Below are 17872 nucleotides of genomic sequence, written 5' to 3'. Positions count from 1 at the left end.
TTTTAAATATAGTAAAATCGTATATATCTACTACTCTATAAATATATACGATTCTACTTTGCACATTATAAAATTATACACCGCACACGTTAGACCATTCGTAAAATTTCTCGTTTTACTTGCTTTCTTCTTTACATTAAGATACTTCTTCCTGAAACAGAAATAAAAAGAGCATTCTTCAGATTCTTTAAAAATTTCTTAATAAAATATAAAAGAAAAACAAAACCAGTTAAAAGCATTTCTACTTGTCCTCTTCAGCTCACTGAACAAATAAATTGTCTTGTCAATTGTTTCTAACTAAAATGATAGTTATTCAGTGAGTGTCTTTTCCGCATCTCAGAGAATGGGTACATTTTCACTTAAAGGTTAACCTTTGTTTTCGTGCACTTACTTCCTGTGAAAGAGGGAAATACGTATTGCAACAAACTGTTGAAATTGTTCTTCTTGTTTCATAGAAACTATTATACTGTATATACACATTGATTAAAAATTGAATAAAACTCTTACGATTTTTTTTTGTATGATTCAAGAAGGTAAAAAACGCAACTCTGAGGAAGTGAGTACATCGACCTCCTAATGCTTCACCACTGAGTGGCTCCTAATAAAGTGTAATCTACAACTCTGACACGTTGCTAACACCACGAATTGTTATTATGTTAGCTTACCTATTTTCTGGATTTTAACTTGTATTATTATTAGCTTCTAATTATAATAAAAGATAATTTATGCAAGTAAAGCTCAAAATGCATTCCACAATCTTCCATGAATAAAAAACTAACGTTACGTAAATTCTCTTTACCCAAGTGACAATAAATAAAAAAGAAATAGTAAATATACAAAGCCCTATTAAAGCACACATATCACATGAAAGAGGATTTTTATTAATTTGCATCTATAAGTGGTAAATGATGCTCACAGAAGAATTGGTGAAAGGAATAGTACACTGCTCCACAAAACTTAAGCAACCCGAGAGAAGGTAGTATAAGTGACGTGTGGGGCCCATTCAACACTGGTTAGTGGCATGCACATACACAGAGACACACAGGCAAGTCGAGCACCCACTCTATCGCATAAGCAGCATCGTTGCAAGCGCGGTGAACAACTTATGCCATGAGCCGTACACCACAGCCCAGTAGTGTCCGAGGCTCCAAGCATTGAGTTAGTGGTTCTTGTGTGGGGTACACACATTGCAATGGCTGGTAGACGACATTTGAGTGACTTTGACCGCGGGCAAACAATTGGGCGGTGGAATTCGGCCGATCGCAAGTGGAAGTGGCGCAGGAATTCAACGTGAACAAAAGTGTTGTGTCGATGCTGTGCAATCGCTTTCAAAATGGAGGTGAAGTCAGTAGACGTCATGGAAAAGGCCGTCCGAAGAAGACGTCGGCCGTCGAGGACCGATTTCTCACAATTTCTGTCAAACGTAACCGTCAAGCTTCATGCTCTCACCTGTCCAATGAGTTGTTTCAGGCTACATGACAACGCGTTAGTCGTGAAACTGTTCGTTGGCGACTCAATAGATCAGGACTGTATGCAAAAAGGCCTGCGCTGTGTGCGCCATGAAACTGGAGCACAAACGTGCGCGTTACACATGGTGTCAGGAACATGTTGTATGGGGAGAACACCAGTGGGTGCGTGTCATGTTCTCCAATGAGTCGAGATTCAGCCTGTCGTCAGATTCTGATCGGACTTTAGTGTGGAGCGAGCCAGGAGCACGCTATCACCCAAACTTCATTGATAAACGGCCCTCCTATGGCGGTAGTTCCATTATGGTGTGGGGTGGAATTATGCTGGACGGGAAAACGGACCTCCATATTGTGCAACATGGCACTTTGACAGCACAACGGTACCTGGATGAAATTCTCAATACACATGTGTGCAATTTCCGCGGAGCATTTGGCCCACACTTCCTGTTCATGGATGACAATGCCCACCCACACCGTGCAGATCGTGTGTCCGAGTATCTGGAGAGCGAAGACATTACGCGTATTGCATGGCCTGCATATTCGCCGGACTTGAATCTCATCGAGCATGTGTGGGATGCTCTTGGGCGGCGAATAGCGCAGCGCAGTTCACCAGCACACACTCTCCCTGACCTGCAAACAGCTCTCCTCGAGGAGTGGCGCCATCTGCCGCAAGACTTGATCAACACTCTGATTTGCAGCATGGGTGCCAGATGTCGTGCCTGTATAGCTGTTCGTGGTGGTTACATGCCATATTGACTGCCTATGCCCTCGCACAACCCAGCTTCATCTGTTGAGGTATCGTAGTGCTGAACTTTTTGGTCACCCTGTACATCCTAACTGTATTGTTCGTCTTCGCTTGTGTTGCATTGTGCATCTGGACCGTCTGTTTGTTCATTATACTTGGTGCAGTGATTGTGTCGTTTTATTTTCTGCCACTTTCTTCGAGTTGCTTAAGTTTTGTGGAGCAGTGTATTTTCATATGCATAAAGATCATTTATATACTATTTGAATATACACGTAGTTTCGTAAGAATAATTATAAGTATTCTACGTAAATACATTTCGTAGTTAATGTTGCATTGTCTTGATCAACGTAATTTAGCAATAATTGTATACTGTATGCATTACATATTATATTGATATTCGGCAGACATTTGGTTGCTGAGTACAGTTTAATATGTAAATCATTAAGCATATTGACAAGCTCAATGTGAATTCAAAATTTTAACATTCAAATAGACTGAAAATATAGTGCAAGTGTTCCTTTTCTAAAATATATACAAATAGGCTTTAAGTGCTCTCTTATGTTCTGACCATCCATCTGTGTCTGTTGCGTAAAAATTGTAAGTCCAAAAATTGTAAATAGTAATCTTTTGAGAAAAATTCATATTTTGTAAAGTCAGTTTACGTATTTATTAAGCACCTTGCATTGTTGGTGAACACCTGAATATTTTAAATATTGCATCAAATGTTCTCTATAAACTGTCCTTGGAAAGTTCAATTAGACCATTTTGAACTTAAAACCCTTAACGCAGTGAGCATTGATATAAGTCCATATCATCAAGCTTCTTTTTTTAAAGAAATATAAATCTGCTAATGAAAAATAAATAATATATTTTTAACAGTTATTTTTACACAGATACAGTTACAGTTTAACAGATATTTTTAACATATATCTTTGTAACGTAACAAATTGTTTGCTATGTGTTTTATACAATGTGTTTTTGTATATATATTATTAAATTCTGTATCTTCTTTTTAGCAACCCCAACGGCAGCTGCCGTACGGATAGGAGAGTGTAGGTTTGAACGAGATACATGTGCATGGATTAACGACACAGAAGGAAGACAACCATCTTCTTGGAGGCTAGCTACTGTTCAACGAAGACCAGCTAATCTACCAGATAAAACTTTTGGTGCTCCAGGTATAATTTTTTAGAACTACCATTAACCATTTTAACATACTGTTACTACAACACTACTGTAGTTAGAATGTTGTATATAAAGGTACAGGGTCTTACAGGCAAAGCTAACAGTTTTTGAAATCACTCATAGGACATGGTTGTAATTTAAACAACACAATGACTGCATTTGCTTGCAGCAAATAAGCACCATATATTAATTATAAAAAAGTGAGCAAAGAAAATGCATGTTCTAAAAATGGTTTCATGCAAAAGAAGAATTATTCTTGATAACACAATCTCGGAACTTGTCACTGAAATTTCACATAGCATGTTGGGTCACATCTCGTGAAATTGTCTTTGTTTCCCTTCGAACTCTGTCTTTTAAGTATTCTCTAGAGTATGGTTTTGTCCATAAACATTAATGGCCTTTTAGGTAACTCCATAGAAAATATTCACATGACGATAGCTCCGTGATCGAGATTATCATACTACGTTGCTTTGTTGAGAGATACTCCCCGGAAAATATTTATGTCAGAACAGTCATCCATATCTTTGATATATGATCAGTCGGTCCATCTTGTTGCAACCAAATGTCCGTAGGGTCAATTTGTTGCCTGCAAAGTTATTCGAAAAAGCAAATATTGCTAAGATAATATGAGGCGCCTAGTATCAAGATCCATCACATCCATTTCGCTTGGTTTCGGCTAAATTTGCAAACGTGTAGTAAAGCTTCGTATACACGCGTACAAAGTCCCATATTTGAACTATTTTTTTCAGTATGAAATATTAAGCTTTTAAACAAAATTCTATTTCTATGGAATTCCTTTAGATCAAACATAACAAGCGACATATAACTCAATTTCGGTTAAAAAGTGCATTTTGTAGCTTTTGATACTAGGCGCCTCATATAAATTTCATAATTCACTGTCATTAAATATGTCTTTTTGAAACACATATGGTCCAATTACGCCAAAATTGGCTACTTCAGACCATACGGTATTTTTAAAACGCATCCTTTCTTTAAACTGATTTTATTGTTGTGCACAGTAAGACTAGAATCTGCGATGCGAAGAAGTTTTCGACAGCATGTCCCACCGCATGGTATTCAGGAAAAGTTTTCCCTCCCAAGAGGTGACGGAGTTGCCGGAAGAGGAGGTTGTCTGTAGGAGAGATATCAGTGGAATACCATGGGTAAAGAAGGGTTTCGTACTAAATCTCATGAAAACCTGCACCGTCCTTTGAGCGACATGAGACAAACATATTCATCCAACACGAGGATATCGCGTCTCTTGACCATTACTGGATGCTTGTAGGCAAAGTTGCGGTGCATTTCATGGGGTACTGCAGTGGTGGTTTCTCCTCGACAGAGGCAGAAATGCTGAATTAATTCAACCATAGACCACCATACAGCAACAACGTCTTCATCTTCTGTCTATAAAGAAATGGTTTAGTAAACCGTCCTGAACGTTAATCATGATGCATCCATTGTCTTGACCGTATACGATTGTCATAGCAGACCTATTTTTCATCTGAAGTAACAATCCGATGCAGGAATTTATTTTTCAGTTTTTCCTTAAATTCAGAGAACTGCACACCTTCATACAGCGATTCCTGTTGGCCGGTGTCAATGCACGTGGCGCCCATGAGTCCAACTGTTCCCCTTACTAATTTCACGAAATTTCCGAGTGACAGTGGTATACTGTATGCCTAAATTGTTTACAATGGCACGAACACTCTTCTGTAGGGTCCATTTCTACTGCCGGTATGTTCCTGAGAAATACATCCAAACATGACTGGTTGGTACACACTGGGTTCATTTTGTGATGTATAAACGGAACGAAATCTGACAAACCAACGGGGAATTGTGTGTTCGTTCGCCATTTCTGGCTCAGATAAGATGTTAATGTTTCTCCGGCTTTTTATGCGCAATGTCCCAGTTGAGATTCGTAAATAATAATCACTCATAATTGTGAGTCCCTCATGATGAGATTTCATATGATCCTGTTCAACAACGCATGTCCTCTTGACTGTCTGGGTGCCACAGCCTATTTACTGGACGTGTACTGAGTTTATGACGCTAGATGTGTGACTTTAGTTCATTTCTGTGTTGTGTTACTGAGGTGGGTTTATTACCAGACGTCAAATCAGACATTTTACTCACACCAACCTAATGACTTTCCCGAAGATGACTTTGAACTTTAAAGAAAATGTGCAGATCTACAACACAAATTATCTCGCTCAAGTATATGATTATTGGTTTCAAACTACTCTAACTCCCAATCAAAACTGATCTACTAAGTATCAGGATGATTAGAAATAAATATTTTTTTTCTAAAATACATAGTCTTATATTATTGTGTCACTAATAAGAATGGGTTATAAAATAGTAGGACAAAATCGAAGATTCCTTTTCGAGAAAATTATGTATACAAAACTCACTTTTGTCAGCAAAGTGCATTGTCTGAGTCTTTCCCGCGAAAACAAGTAATGATAATTTTACCCTATGAATCCAAATTGTTAGCATGTCTGACTCTATTATATGTAGCCATGTGTTCGATTCCTAATTTAGGGCAGAAATGTCGGTGTTAGCTTTCAGCATCATAAACTAATCGGGGAGATATTTGATTCACAATGTTACGAGCTCTGTCCTAGGAAGACATAAATAATGGAGTTGGGAGCTAATGAACTGACCAGGAACCACCGAACTAATCATGAATTATTGAACCTGCTATGTATTGTAGTATCAGCTAACTACAGGATTTTGTATGCTTCCCATTATCTGTTAGTTTCTAGAATAGGACTGAAGTCATTATAAATGTTATTGATAAAGTCACACGAACGAAACTAATTTTTATTAGTGTATTTTCTCTCGCCGATGAAGCGTGTAATCTAACAAAACCTTGAATTCTGTATTTCTTTGTCATTGAAACACATATTATGATCCTTATATTGCTGAAAATTATAAAAGACTAATTATGTATATTACTAGAAGTATTGCGTAGAAGTAAAGTAATAATTTTCTATTTCAATTTTCAGAGGGCTACGTCTATTTTGACTTATTTAATCAAAATCCTAACAACCCTAATAGCGCTAGATTAGTGTCACCTGTTGTTCCAGTAGGAGAAGAGGACCAGCTTTGTTTTACCTTCTGGTACGCAGTGTTTGGATCTGGAGAATCTACACAGTTAACTGTCATTCGAATGGATAACAGTAGCAGTCTTAACGATGTGGAAGAAGCACCACAGAAAGTAAGTAGCTCTTTTCTGTGTGTTATGAACAACAAAATTATTAACACTTAGAAAACTGTTAGACGATTAACATTGTTAAAATTATTCAAACATGAAACACACCATGTGTTTTCTTTAACAATTAAAAAATAGTTTTGTTCTTTTGGTTAACATCAGTCAAGGGAAGAGGTTGAAATGAAAAATGAAATGGAATTTTTGAGTTTTACGTCCCATGGTTATGCCGGTTAGGCTAAAGGAGACGGTGATTATAAGTAATGAGTGAAATGGTGGAATGAAGAAAGTGGGAGGAAACGGGAGAACCCCGAGGAAAGCCACGTACACGGTGTTTGTCCACTACAAAGTTCACTTGGCGAGAGCAGGGTTTAACCCGGGACCCCATGCACCAGAGGTGAACGCTCTACCACTGAGCCACCGCGACCCCCAGGGAAGAGGTTGATTTCATCTCTATCTTTAAAATATATTTCTTTAAAAACATCAGATTTACATGAGATTGCATGTGCTTTCTTTGAAGCTTCCCAATGAGACATATTAGTTGGGGTCGGAAATAGTCAAGGATAATGGGGTGAATTGCCATTAACTATAACATTTCATGTAATAGTTTTCCTCTTAATGGAACTAAGATATAGTTAAGTCGAAACACAAAATATTCTTCAAAGTAATTTGAGAAATATTTCAAATATATTTGTATTACTAACATAGCAACAAACAATTTGATAACAGTTAAAGAATGATTAAAGTAAGTGAATGCTTATGGAGGAATCGGCGGAATGAGAATGTATAAGAAAACGTGAGAACTTCTAGAAAACCCACAGACTCGGTGCTATTCACCGCAAGTTCACATTTCCTTGGATCAATCCAGAAACATTTCTCACTAAAAGTAAGCTTTTTTACGAGTGAGCTACCGCACTTTCTACCCCATGGTTCATTACTAAAAGCAGGGATGTAATGGAGGGTATACGCGGGTATACGGCGTATAGCCACCTTCGGAAACTAGTGTATAGCTACTTAAAATTTAGGAAGTATGCAGGTATACGCTACATTCGATCCATAGTATACACACTTCATTGGAACAAACAACAACTGCTTTTCATGTTCTGTATTTCAAAACAAAAAATCTCACAAAACAGCTCGTCACCAGGCTGTTGCTGCGAATGATATCTAATTGTTTTAAAATGTTTGCATTTTCGGGGTGTGGGGATCGAGTTTTCCGAGAATCCCTTCTATAATGGAAAACAGCATTCTGAACCTGCAGTGGCTTTTCCTCAAGATGTCAGATGCGCTGTCCCTATCTTCTGAAAGCTGACCTCTGGTATTATTATATAAAGCCAAGCTGCTTCCAAATGTTTTTTCTTGGAAACTCTAAGAAACTCTTCTGTTTCTAAAGATCAGTGGGAGATAGAGTTGAGTGTGACGAGCATGGCTATATTCATGTAGTGACATTGAAATTTTTATGTTTGGACATAGGAATAGCCACAGTTTTCACGCCCTCTTTGATCCAAATTCAAAGTCTGCCAATAGGATACAATTTGAGCGAAACAATATGGGATGGACCCAGTTCCTTTCTAATCGCCGAAGGAGGTTCTGAAAAAATATTGACTTTACTTTAGTTTAAGGGTTAAAAGGAAATTAAATGAATACATTTGCCCCAAGAAATCGTTGATCTCCACAAAAATAGAAAAACATGTGATCTATCGTCGGTCTAGTTTGAAGCACTCATCGTCGTTCCCAATACCATCAACTACACCAACGAACCTTGTATAAGTACTGTTCATTTGTAGCCTCAATTGACATCAAAAAAGCGACAATTTACTTCTATAAATACCCAGCAGCTAGTACTGCAGTAGTAGCTTCCCCGCAACCTACTGGGCAAAAAAGGAGGTGTAAAAATAAACATTTTCTTTGTTGTTTCGGTTTCATTCAGATAAAAAGAATATTTGAAGACAATTTATTAACAGGAGGGGGTAGAAACAAAAGTCATTAAAGACTTGTAACGTATGAGCATCTCACAGCAATCTTTGATCATTTCAGCACAAACGTCACTGCGAAAATATTTGCTTAATAGTGTTTAAGCTTCTCTGACGAATTAAGAGTTGCTTCGCAATTTGCAAGACGTTCAAGAAGGTGCTAGAAAATTAGTTATAAAAAATGAAAAGAGGTACATTTGTAAATTCATTTGATGGAAATGTAAAAGCAAAGACATCGAGAAATAGCGAAGAAAAATCCAAAGGACATGTTAATTTGCCAGCTCTTGACTTCAGAGAGAGACGTAAGCTTATTTATTTATTTATTTCATATAACGTATATACGAAGCCGACACATACGGATCTTTATCTCAAAGCAACCAGCTTCCGTCAAAAGCCTCAACGTCTTACAGTGCTAAATATCTTGATCTACAGAGCAGTCTCCGTAAATTCAGCAGAATACTTGTCTTGTCTGATATGATATAAGAGTTATTCTTAAATATCTAGCCAATTGATATTTACAAATATCACCACAGTAGTCGACTGCAGCAATTTTTGGGACAGAATAATAAAGAAAGCCATAGCTGTCTCACATGAAAGGTTATGTTGATTTTGAGTTTAACGTCCCTTTCAGCAGGAAAGCCATATAATGTGGGACCTACTGATTAACGTGGAATCCGAACCACATGAGCTTCTGCCGGGAATTACGTGAAAGAAACATTCTCAATAGAAATAATGAGTTTCAATTCAGCCCCATCTGGTTGGCCCTTTTCAAGAACGAACGAAGACATTCAACAAAGCCATTTCTCGCAGCCACAAAAATAGTCAATCAGGGGCCGGTATCCCTCAGCCAACGAAAAGCCAGCATTTCCTTCAGCTAATCACAAGGCCTCAAAGCATTCTGTCCACAAACACATCAACAGAAAATATACACATTGGACAAAGTAGCCGTTTAAGGTCTAGGCGTTCCTGCCCCGTTTGGAGGGGGAAGACAGAATTCACTTGGCTTGGCTGACTCCGGTCGCCACCACAATCCTTGTAGATGAATGGAATAACTGCATTGAAACGTCGGATGTCAATACTTTCACCTGGCTGATAGCCCGAGAAGACTTGCTAAAATTATAAAGGTTGTTATGGCATCTCTGGCTCGATGACGAAGATGTCAGAGGAATAACGTCCTTCGTTAAAGGCACTGGAAAAGAGACTACTTGGGGCGTACAAGTTAGGTACCATTCCGACATTTGCCTGGTGCGAATGAAGAAAAACATCTCTTAGGATAGCTGATCTGCAAAGGTTTCTTCACACCTTCTTGACCGATTTATTATTATTATTATTATTATTATTATTATTATTATTATTATTATTATTATTGAAATTTCCATATGTGTGAACGGCCCCAGATAGAGAATTTCACAAATTAAGTCAAGGTCTCATAGATAATTGTGGATTGAATGTGGCAAAGTTTAACGAAATCTTGCGTAATTTCCTGAACATTTTGCATGTGGCATTTTCTCGAAAACACAGGTAAGGTTCCCTCTGAAATTCACAATACTGTTCCTTCTAACACTATTAGTCTTTGTGCTATTAATGCTCAAAGTTCAATTTTCAGCACGTTTCCGCGCTCATAACGCGGAAAGGACGCCGCTTTCGACTTCGGTGTAATAAAGTTGTTATTGCATGTTTTCCTGTCTACACTCAACACCAAACGCTGTAATAGTAATTATGAAATACCCTATTATATGTGGTCTGTGGGCGCCGTTTTTTGAACACCGTATATATGTTTATATGTGAGGTTAACAAGGAATGGAGCGTATACCCACCTAAAATACTAGCATTACATCACTGATTAAAAGCATATGTATACATTGTGAGATCGCCAAAATAACACTAAGACGGCATACTAAAGTAAATGACGTAAAACAATACCTCAAAAAAAAAAAAAAGATTAAAATATTGCTGACTAGAATTTTATATGTTTTTAAGTCTACATGCAGCTTTCCCATATATCAGTAAGTCATTATTTATTTAACGTCTTCTTTGATAAAGACTGTGGAAGTGCTATAAAGATATGTTAAATTAATCTATATATATGTGAACAACATATATATATATATATATATATATATATATATATATATATATATATATATATATATATATATGTGTGTGTGTGTGTGTGTGTGTGTGTGTGTGTGTGTGTTAAATCCATTATCCTTTATATATGATTTTAACGCGGAAAAATTCAAACTTCAGTTTACTTCACTTCATTATGACTTTATATTCTCAGGTTTGGATGTTAAAAGCCGATCATATAGATACTACACGCGCAACATGGATGCCTGCACAGGTACCAATTAATGCAAACAGCGAATTCAAAGTTATCTTAGAAGGACAAGCTGCAAATGGAGGATTTGCTGTTGATGATATTTCGTTCGCACCTGGCGGCTGCACAAGTATGTAGTATATAGTAGCCAAAATATCATATTCATTCATATTTAATGTTTAGTCATTTTCAGGGAAAAAATTTTTCGCATGTAAAGAAGTCCCATATTCCTTTCTATAAGAAGCATTCCAGAAGAAAAGCCAAATATGATGAATTGAGTGCACAAGTAATAAATTCCACTCAGTTTTAAGGTCTCTATCTGAAGCTCTTAGCAGAGCTAAACGTTTCGTATCCGGATATTATAAATAGTTCTTATAATATGGGAAACAGTGTTAACTTAAGAGTACCGTATTAACTTTGCCTCTATTTCTCACAACTTTAATAATTGGACTTAATTCCCTTGTGCTCTGAACGTATCATATTCTTCGTCCCTTTGAATAATTTCTTACGAACGTTGTAGATCAAAAACTACTATATTAGTTATTACCGTACAATGTTTTCAAGAATGTACTGGCTAAAGCTTTTTTTTCCTCTGTCTTTTTCAACAAGATTGTGCGATTGTGAAGAAAATTTCACTTGCAGTATAGAAAGAGTTTAATCAATATTCGTTTTTGTTGAACAGAGTTTAGTTATTATAAAACTATCATGTGCTATTGTGATTAGAGATATTTCACTCGAAGAAAAAAGAAAGATGTTTTGTATTGAGGTTTTATAAGAACTGCAAGATTAGTTTTAGACATAAATAAATTATCCGAATATGAATTAGTTTACAGTACAATTTGTTGTGTTCAATTTCGATATGCTACATTTTCCACTTCTCATAGAAAGCGACATATTTTAATATTCGTGTGTATTATATTTTAATCTGATATGAGTTTATGTTTGGGTAACATTTTCTTAAATAACCATGCACGTAATAGATTACCCATACAGCATCATAAAGTACACTGTTGTTACTAATAATTAAGGCAGGGATGCAAATAAGCAACAAAATTTTACTAGCCCAAGAAAATAGCTACTAGCCCACTTCCCACAATAGAAATCATTTACTTACCTTTGGTATGATATTAAATACTCGCCCGCACCAATGAACCACTCGCCCCGGGCGACTAGGCGAGTGCTTATTTGCATCTCTGAATTAAGAAATACCACAGCGATGCGTGATATAACTTACGAGGGCAAGTCAAGAAAGACTTGGACTGATTTTTTTCCCGGAGCTTCATAGTTTGGCATACAAGTAGGGTGGGTCTTGCTGTGCATATATATAAAATGTTGTTAAGGAATCATTGCATGTTTGGTAACCACGACTTTTTATTGCAGGTGATGTTCTGCGCCGCCTCTAGAAGTCGCATGTAGAAGAAATGGAGTCATTACGAGATGAACAATTTGCAGCTATACGGTTCTGCTATCGCCTGGGGAAAAGTGCAACAGAAACTCTAGGAATGTTGAGAGCAGCCTACAAAGATGACGCTCTGCCACGAAGTACCGTGTTCTGGTGGTTCAAAGAGTTTAAAGAGGGCCGAATGACAATCACGAAAGCTGGTGGACCAGGTGTATCAGCGTCAGCTGTTACTGAGGTGAACATTAACACGGCAGCAGTCATTGTTAGAGAAGATCGCCGCATCAGTATCGACGATCTGGCAGCCGCACTACGCATATCTCATGGCAGTGCCTTCAAAATTTTGCATGACCATCTCCACATGAGCCGAGTGTGTGCGCGATGGATTCCGCGACTCCTGACACCAGAGCAGAAGGCCGTTCGAGTGGAGACTTGCAGGGAGCTGTTGCAAAGGTTTGGGGATGGTGGAGACGCCTACCGCACCGTGCGACTTTTTTCTATTCCCTGCCCTAAAATCCAGACTGCGTGGACGCCGCTTCTCCGATAATTCCGAGGTTCTGAAGGCATCGGAGGCGGTTTTGAAGGACCTCTCAAAGAATGGCCCGCGACACGTGTTTGAGGACTGGAAGACTCGAATGAAAAAGTGCATTCAAATGGGCGGGGACTACTTTGAAAAGGATCATGTGCCTGTTGCTGAGTAATAATAAATTGCCTAGAAAAAAATCAGTCCAAGTCTTTCTTGACTAGCCATCGTAGATTACAAAATCACTCTTTAACTTAAATAATCCATCAAGTCTAAACACTGCAACTTTAGACTTATCAATGCAAGGAAGGCACACCTTGTTTCTGTAAAATTATGTTTTTCTAATAAAAATTAATATTGTCTTAATCCCAATACCTGGTCCAGACATATTAAGATTCAAAATTTATAAAGAATTTTAATCATTGTTGTCAATTCAAATTGTTATTAATTCTTATTAATTACTCCAATTGGCGTAATCTGAACTCCCTAACAAGATGCATATTTGTATTCTATATACGAATTTCAATCCTATACGTCCATCTAGAACTTTAGAAATCTCTAGATCAGAGCCAAACTTACCTACAGTAGACGTAAGCATGTCCTTAAAAATATCCAAGTTTCCTTTGTCTGTTATAAGGCTCGCGGAATTAGATACGTTTCCGCTAGAACGGAGTAGTATAAAAGAACTTTTAGGTGAACATAAAGATTTTGTGTGTTGCAACTCGCTGAAATCGAGTCGAGTCGAGACAGCACGACGCGGATTTAGAACTATGTATTGATCAGAATCACCAACTAACAAGCAGTAAGCGACTGCTATGAGAATTTTAAAAAGAAGACGTTTTCTATGCAGAAAAACGAACAGACAGGTCGGAGTCATTCCCTAAAGTTGTGACTCGTTTACGAAAATCATCACTAGAAATCAATAATAGACGACAAATCACGCGAGCAGAAAATTACATTTCATGAGACTGATATGGCTATAAATCATACTAGCTGCAGGCGCTTCCGAACCGCACTCCCAAAACCTCCGTTATCACTTCGCTTTGCAATTTCAGCAACTTCAATGCTTCCACCTTTCTGCGCAGAGATAAAAATCGAGCTCATTTAGAAGGAAACTCCGTCGATTCCAGCTACAGGCGGCTTTTTGGCGCTGCTCCTGCCACGACAGAAGAACTCCAATCGTAGAAAGGTCATCTTCTGATGCAGATTTTCTGGGCTGTGTAGTATCTGTACACAACCAGTTAAATATTTATTGAAGTATACAACCATATACGAATGATTTTCGTCTATTTGTGGCTCTACAGACTGGTCCTGGCTAAGCAACAAACCTATATATACCCTGGTACAGAACATCTTATGTGTGTGTAGACGAGAATCGTGCTAAATCTCGTCTCTCTGGACAGTTACATAGGCAGCAGTTCTGCCATCTTCTGTTCATACGTGCTAAAACACAAGAATAACAGATAAAGAAAATAGATGGAAGCACTGGTATCTGTGTAAGTATTGTCAGATGATTCACAGGTTTACAACAATATTGTTGTGACTGATTACAGAAAACACAGAATATTATTAGTTACTTGCCATAAATGCGAAATATATTTCGCAAAGTTTTGCTCATAACAAACAATAAAAAACAATGCAAATACTCACTGCCAGTAACGAGGTATTTCTGATATGCTCTGAAGGCAATATGCTTGGTGTTGCTACAATTCAAACCAACCTTCTTGTTTAATCCTCTTTGATTTAGAAAAAGCTTTTGATAAAGTGTGGCATACTGGACTTATCTATAAGCTACTACAACTTCGCTTGCCCATAGTATACATTCGACTCATCTATAATTTCATTACTAATCGACTGGCATACATTTCAATTAATGACTGTTTATCTCATCCCATTTTTCTTCTTTCTGGTGTACCACAGGGCTCAGCTTTGTCACCCTTATTGTACCTTCTTTATGTCTCAGATATGCCTCGACTGCCCGAACGTACTCATTTATTTCAGTACGCCGACGATACGGCATTCCTCACTCTTGCTACCACTATCCAACAGATCAACCTTCTCCTCCAAACCGCAATAGATCGCTTTACATCCTGGTGTACTAGGTGGAGACTTACCATTAATGCGGCCAAAACCCAAGCTATAGTGTTTTTACCACGTGGACGCTACTCTCGAGTTCATCGAAATCAACGACTGCTCACGTTACACGTTGATCACGTTCCTATCCAACCACGTCGCACAGTTACCTATCTAGGTATAACATACGACAGACACTTAACTTGGACTAAACACCTGGAACATGTCACCCTTAAAGCTTACAATCGGCTGAATTTGTTAAAGCGCTTGACAGGTACCACCTGGGGCCTTCGACCGCACACCATTCTAAATACTTATAAAGTGTTCCTCCGTCCAGTATTAACATATGGCTTTACCGCATGGGTAGCCGCTCCACCTAAATTCTATCATAAGCTGCTAGTTCTTGAACGTCATGCTTTTCGCATCGCCTTCCGCATCCGATTACCTAGCCCAACTCAGGATTATACCGCCTTATTTCATTCCCAACTTTACAATATCACATTGAGAAACTTCGCCTTACCTATATCAGTAAACGCCTACACACTCAGCATCCCTTACTTCAAGACGCAATGCATCATCTCGCACTCCACCCTACACCACACCGACATCTTCATCCTCCATTATCGCTACTGTTCACCCTATACCATTATACTTTACCGCCCGGAGATCCCTTATTATTAGTCATTGGAGATTACATTCTTCATGAACATCTTCCTTTCATTCATCCATCTTTTCCTGCACAGTAATCCCTTTTGTGTCTAACTTGGGCTCCCTTCGTCTCTCATTATCGCCTAGAGCTGCCCCTAGGCAGAAGATAACTTCATTTGTCTCACTAACAGAACCTATGTGATGTCCTGTGTAATGCACCTCGCTTCATCCCTCATCTCCATTTTTACATTTTAACAATTACCATGCCTTAACTCTGTCATCATAGTTGCTGCCGTTTTCTCCATGTTCCAACATCATTTGTTATTTCGTTATTTTCGCGCTTATTACGTTATATTATTATATTAATCTGTTACATTGTTTCCTGTGTATAGCTATAAATATGTTTTATGTGTAAATATAGATATTTTTGTTCTCCTTTCCTTCCACACCTCATGTTAAGGAACGAAGTTCCTTAAGTCCAACCTTTTATAAGATTCTGAAATCGATATGATAATGGAATGAAATAAAATCTCTTAGCTCATCAATCTCTTTCCCATAGCTCTCCTTTCTTCCTTCCCACCACGCACCTCAAAGAGGGCGTAACCCTCTTATAGGTAGCTAGTCACTACGACTAGCCATTAAAAAAAAGCTTGGTGTTGAATTGACACACAAGTAACATGCTAAAGTGGCAGTCATTTTGTGTTGTTTTAACACCTTATTTTTTGCTGTGTAGGTTAGAAACTTGGTTATTTACTCGTCTCATTGCGATATTTTCACCAGTGAATGAGTTTGTCTCTGAGCTATAGACCTCCAAAATTTTGGAGGTAATTATGAAATATCACGTATTTTACAAAGTATTTAGTATGTATTTCTAGTTCTTTACCATCTAATTAAATGAGACTCGTTTCCTAACTAAAGAATTTAAGGTAATTTATTGCGTTATGCATCTATAACTAACCTAAGTAATTAACGAATAATTGTATTACATCAAAGAGACTACATCTTAGTTCAGTGATTTCATTGAATTAACCAATTCCATGTATTTACTCATATCTTTAAATGGTAGATTTATGGCATCCAGATTGTCTTACACTATTCTTTCTTTCCTTCTAGTTCGACCTGACAAAGCCCGAATACAAGAAGAAGAGGAGGATGAAGAACTATGAACGAAGACCTGGAAGAGTTTCGAAATTGCCAAAGAAGGAATTGTACAAATTGATATCACGGTGGTTTTAAGTGAGACTTTTGTATATTTATGCGTTGTGTATGAAGCAGCAAATCAAAAATACGCAGAATAACAATGCATTTCGTTAACTGAAAATCACCGAAAGAAGTGAAAACATTCTAAATTATAATGCGTTGCTCTTTACATTTTTTTAAAGTCGAGAAGTACTCGTTTAATCTATTCTAGAGAACCAAATAAACATGAAGCATATCAAACTTAAAATTATGTAACCGTCCGCGAGAGAAGTATAGGATACAATCTAAAATCAAATCCGTCCAATATGTACCTAGAATACTATGTACATTCATTTTCTGCAAAATAAACTTTAACAGGCAGTGTGCCTCCTGCCATTTTTTGTATATTGCTACCTTTGATTTATCTATGATCAAAATGTTTGTACTTGCCATATTAACAATATTTTTATAGTTTGCTATTTCATTGTGTAAAGTACAATCAATAGGGAGGGAAGATTTATTATCGTATTTAATTATTTTGTATGTGTATTATTTATTATCAATAAAGTGTTTGTCGAAATGTGAAACTACTTTGATATTGACAATTTAATGAAGTGTGGTTACCTACAGAACCTTTCCATTTCTCATGCTTCCAGTTATCTTCATGCAGAAATAAACTGAAATGAAAGATTCTTACGACTAGTGTTCCCAAGTTTATATTGAGCATTGTTTTCTTTAATTTCTAGCGGTTATAGGAGTGTAAAATATTCTGTAATAGCGATAAAGTTTAGCTGAAAGTGTGGATTTACAAATTTCATCTTCCCTGCATAATTAAACCCAACTAAAAGTATTTGCTTCTTTGTTCGTATAGCTATGAAAAGGTCAGGTTGATATGATGTCCGAAGAATTGGACACAACTTTAAACTTATTATTTTCACTGACGTGACGGCAGAAATTTGCTTATTTACACAGTCGGCCATTTTTTCTTCCACAATGTTATGTATATGAGCGACCTGAGTGAACACGATAATATGTCACATTTTCTAACTTTCAAGTAAATTGGAGAAGAATATTGACAATTTCCATACAATAAAATGTAATGACACACACAAAACAAGCTTCCCCTCCCATATCCAGGTACATTTCCGAA

At 37.4% G+C, this 17872-nt stretch overlaps 1 protein-coding gene across 2 annotated transcripts in view; it reads left to right on the top strand.

Moving 5' to 3' along the window:
- Positions 1-17303, top strand: part of LOC145687694 (MAM and LDL-receptor class A domain-containing protein 1-like) — a 120746-nt gene extending 103443 nt beyond the window's left edge. For both annotated transcript variants that reach the window (XM_081761151.1, XM_081761152.1), the window contains exons 15-18: positions 3228-3389; positions 6405-6616; positions 10865-11030; positions 16657-17303. In XM_081761151.1, the coding sequence (XP_081617277.1) occupies positions 3228-3389; positions 6405-6616; positions 10865-11030; positions 16657-16709 (593 nt within the window). In that variant the 3' untranslated portion in view covers positions 16710-17303. The remainder of the gene's footprint in view (positions 1-3227; positions 3390-6404; positions 6617-10864; positions 11031-16656) is intronic.
- Positions 17304-17872: the final 569 nt, after the last annotated feature.

This window comes from Thermobia domestica, chromosome 6 (genome assembly GCF_964235325.1).
Source record: "Thermobia domestica chromosome 6, izTheDome1.hap1.1, whole genome shotgun sequence".
In the NCBI taxonomy this organism is placed as follows: domain Eukaryota; kingdom Metazoa; phylum Arthropoda; class Insecta; order Zygentoma; family Lepismatidae; genus Thermobia; species Thermobia domestica.
This window is presented reverse-complemented; position numbering and strand designations above follow the sequence as displayed.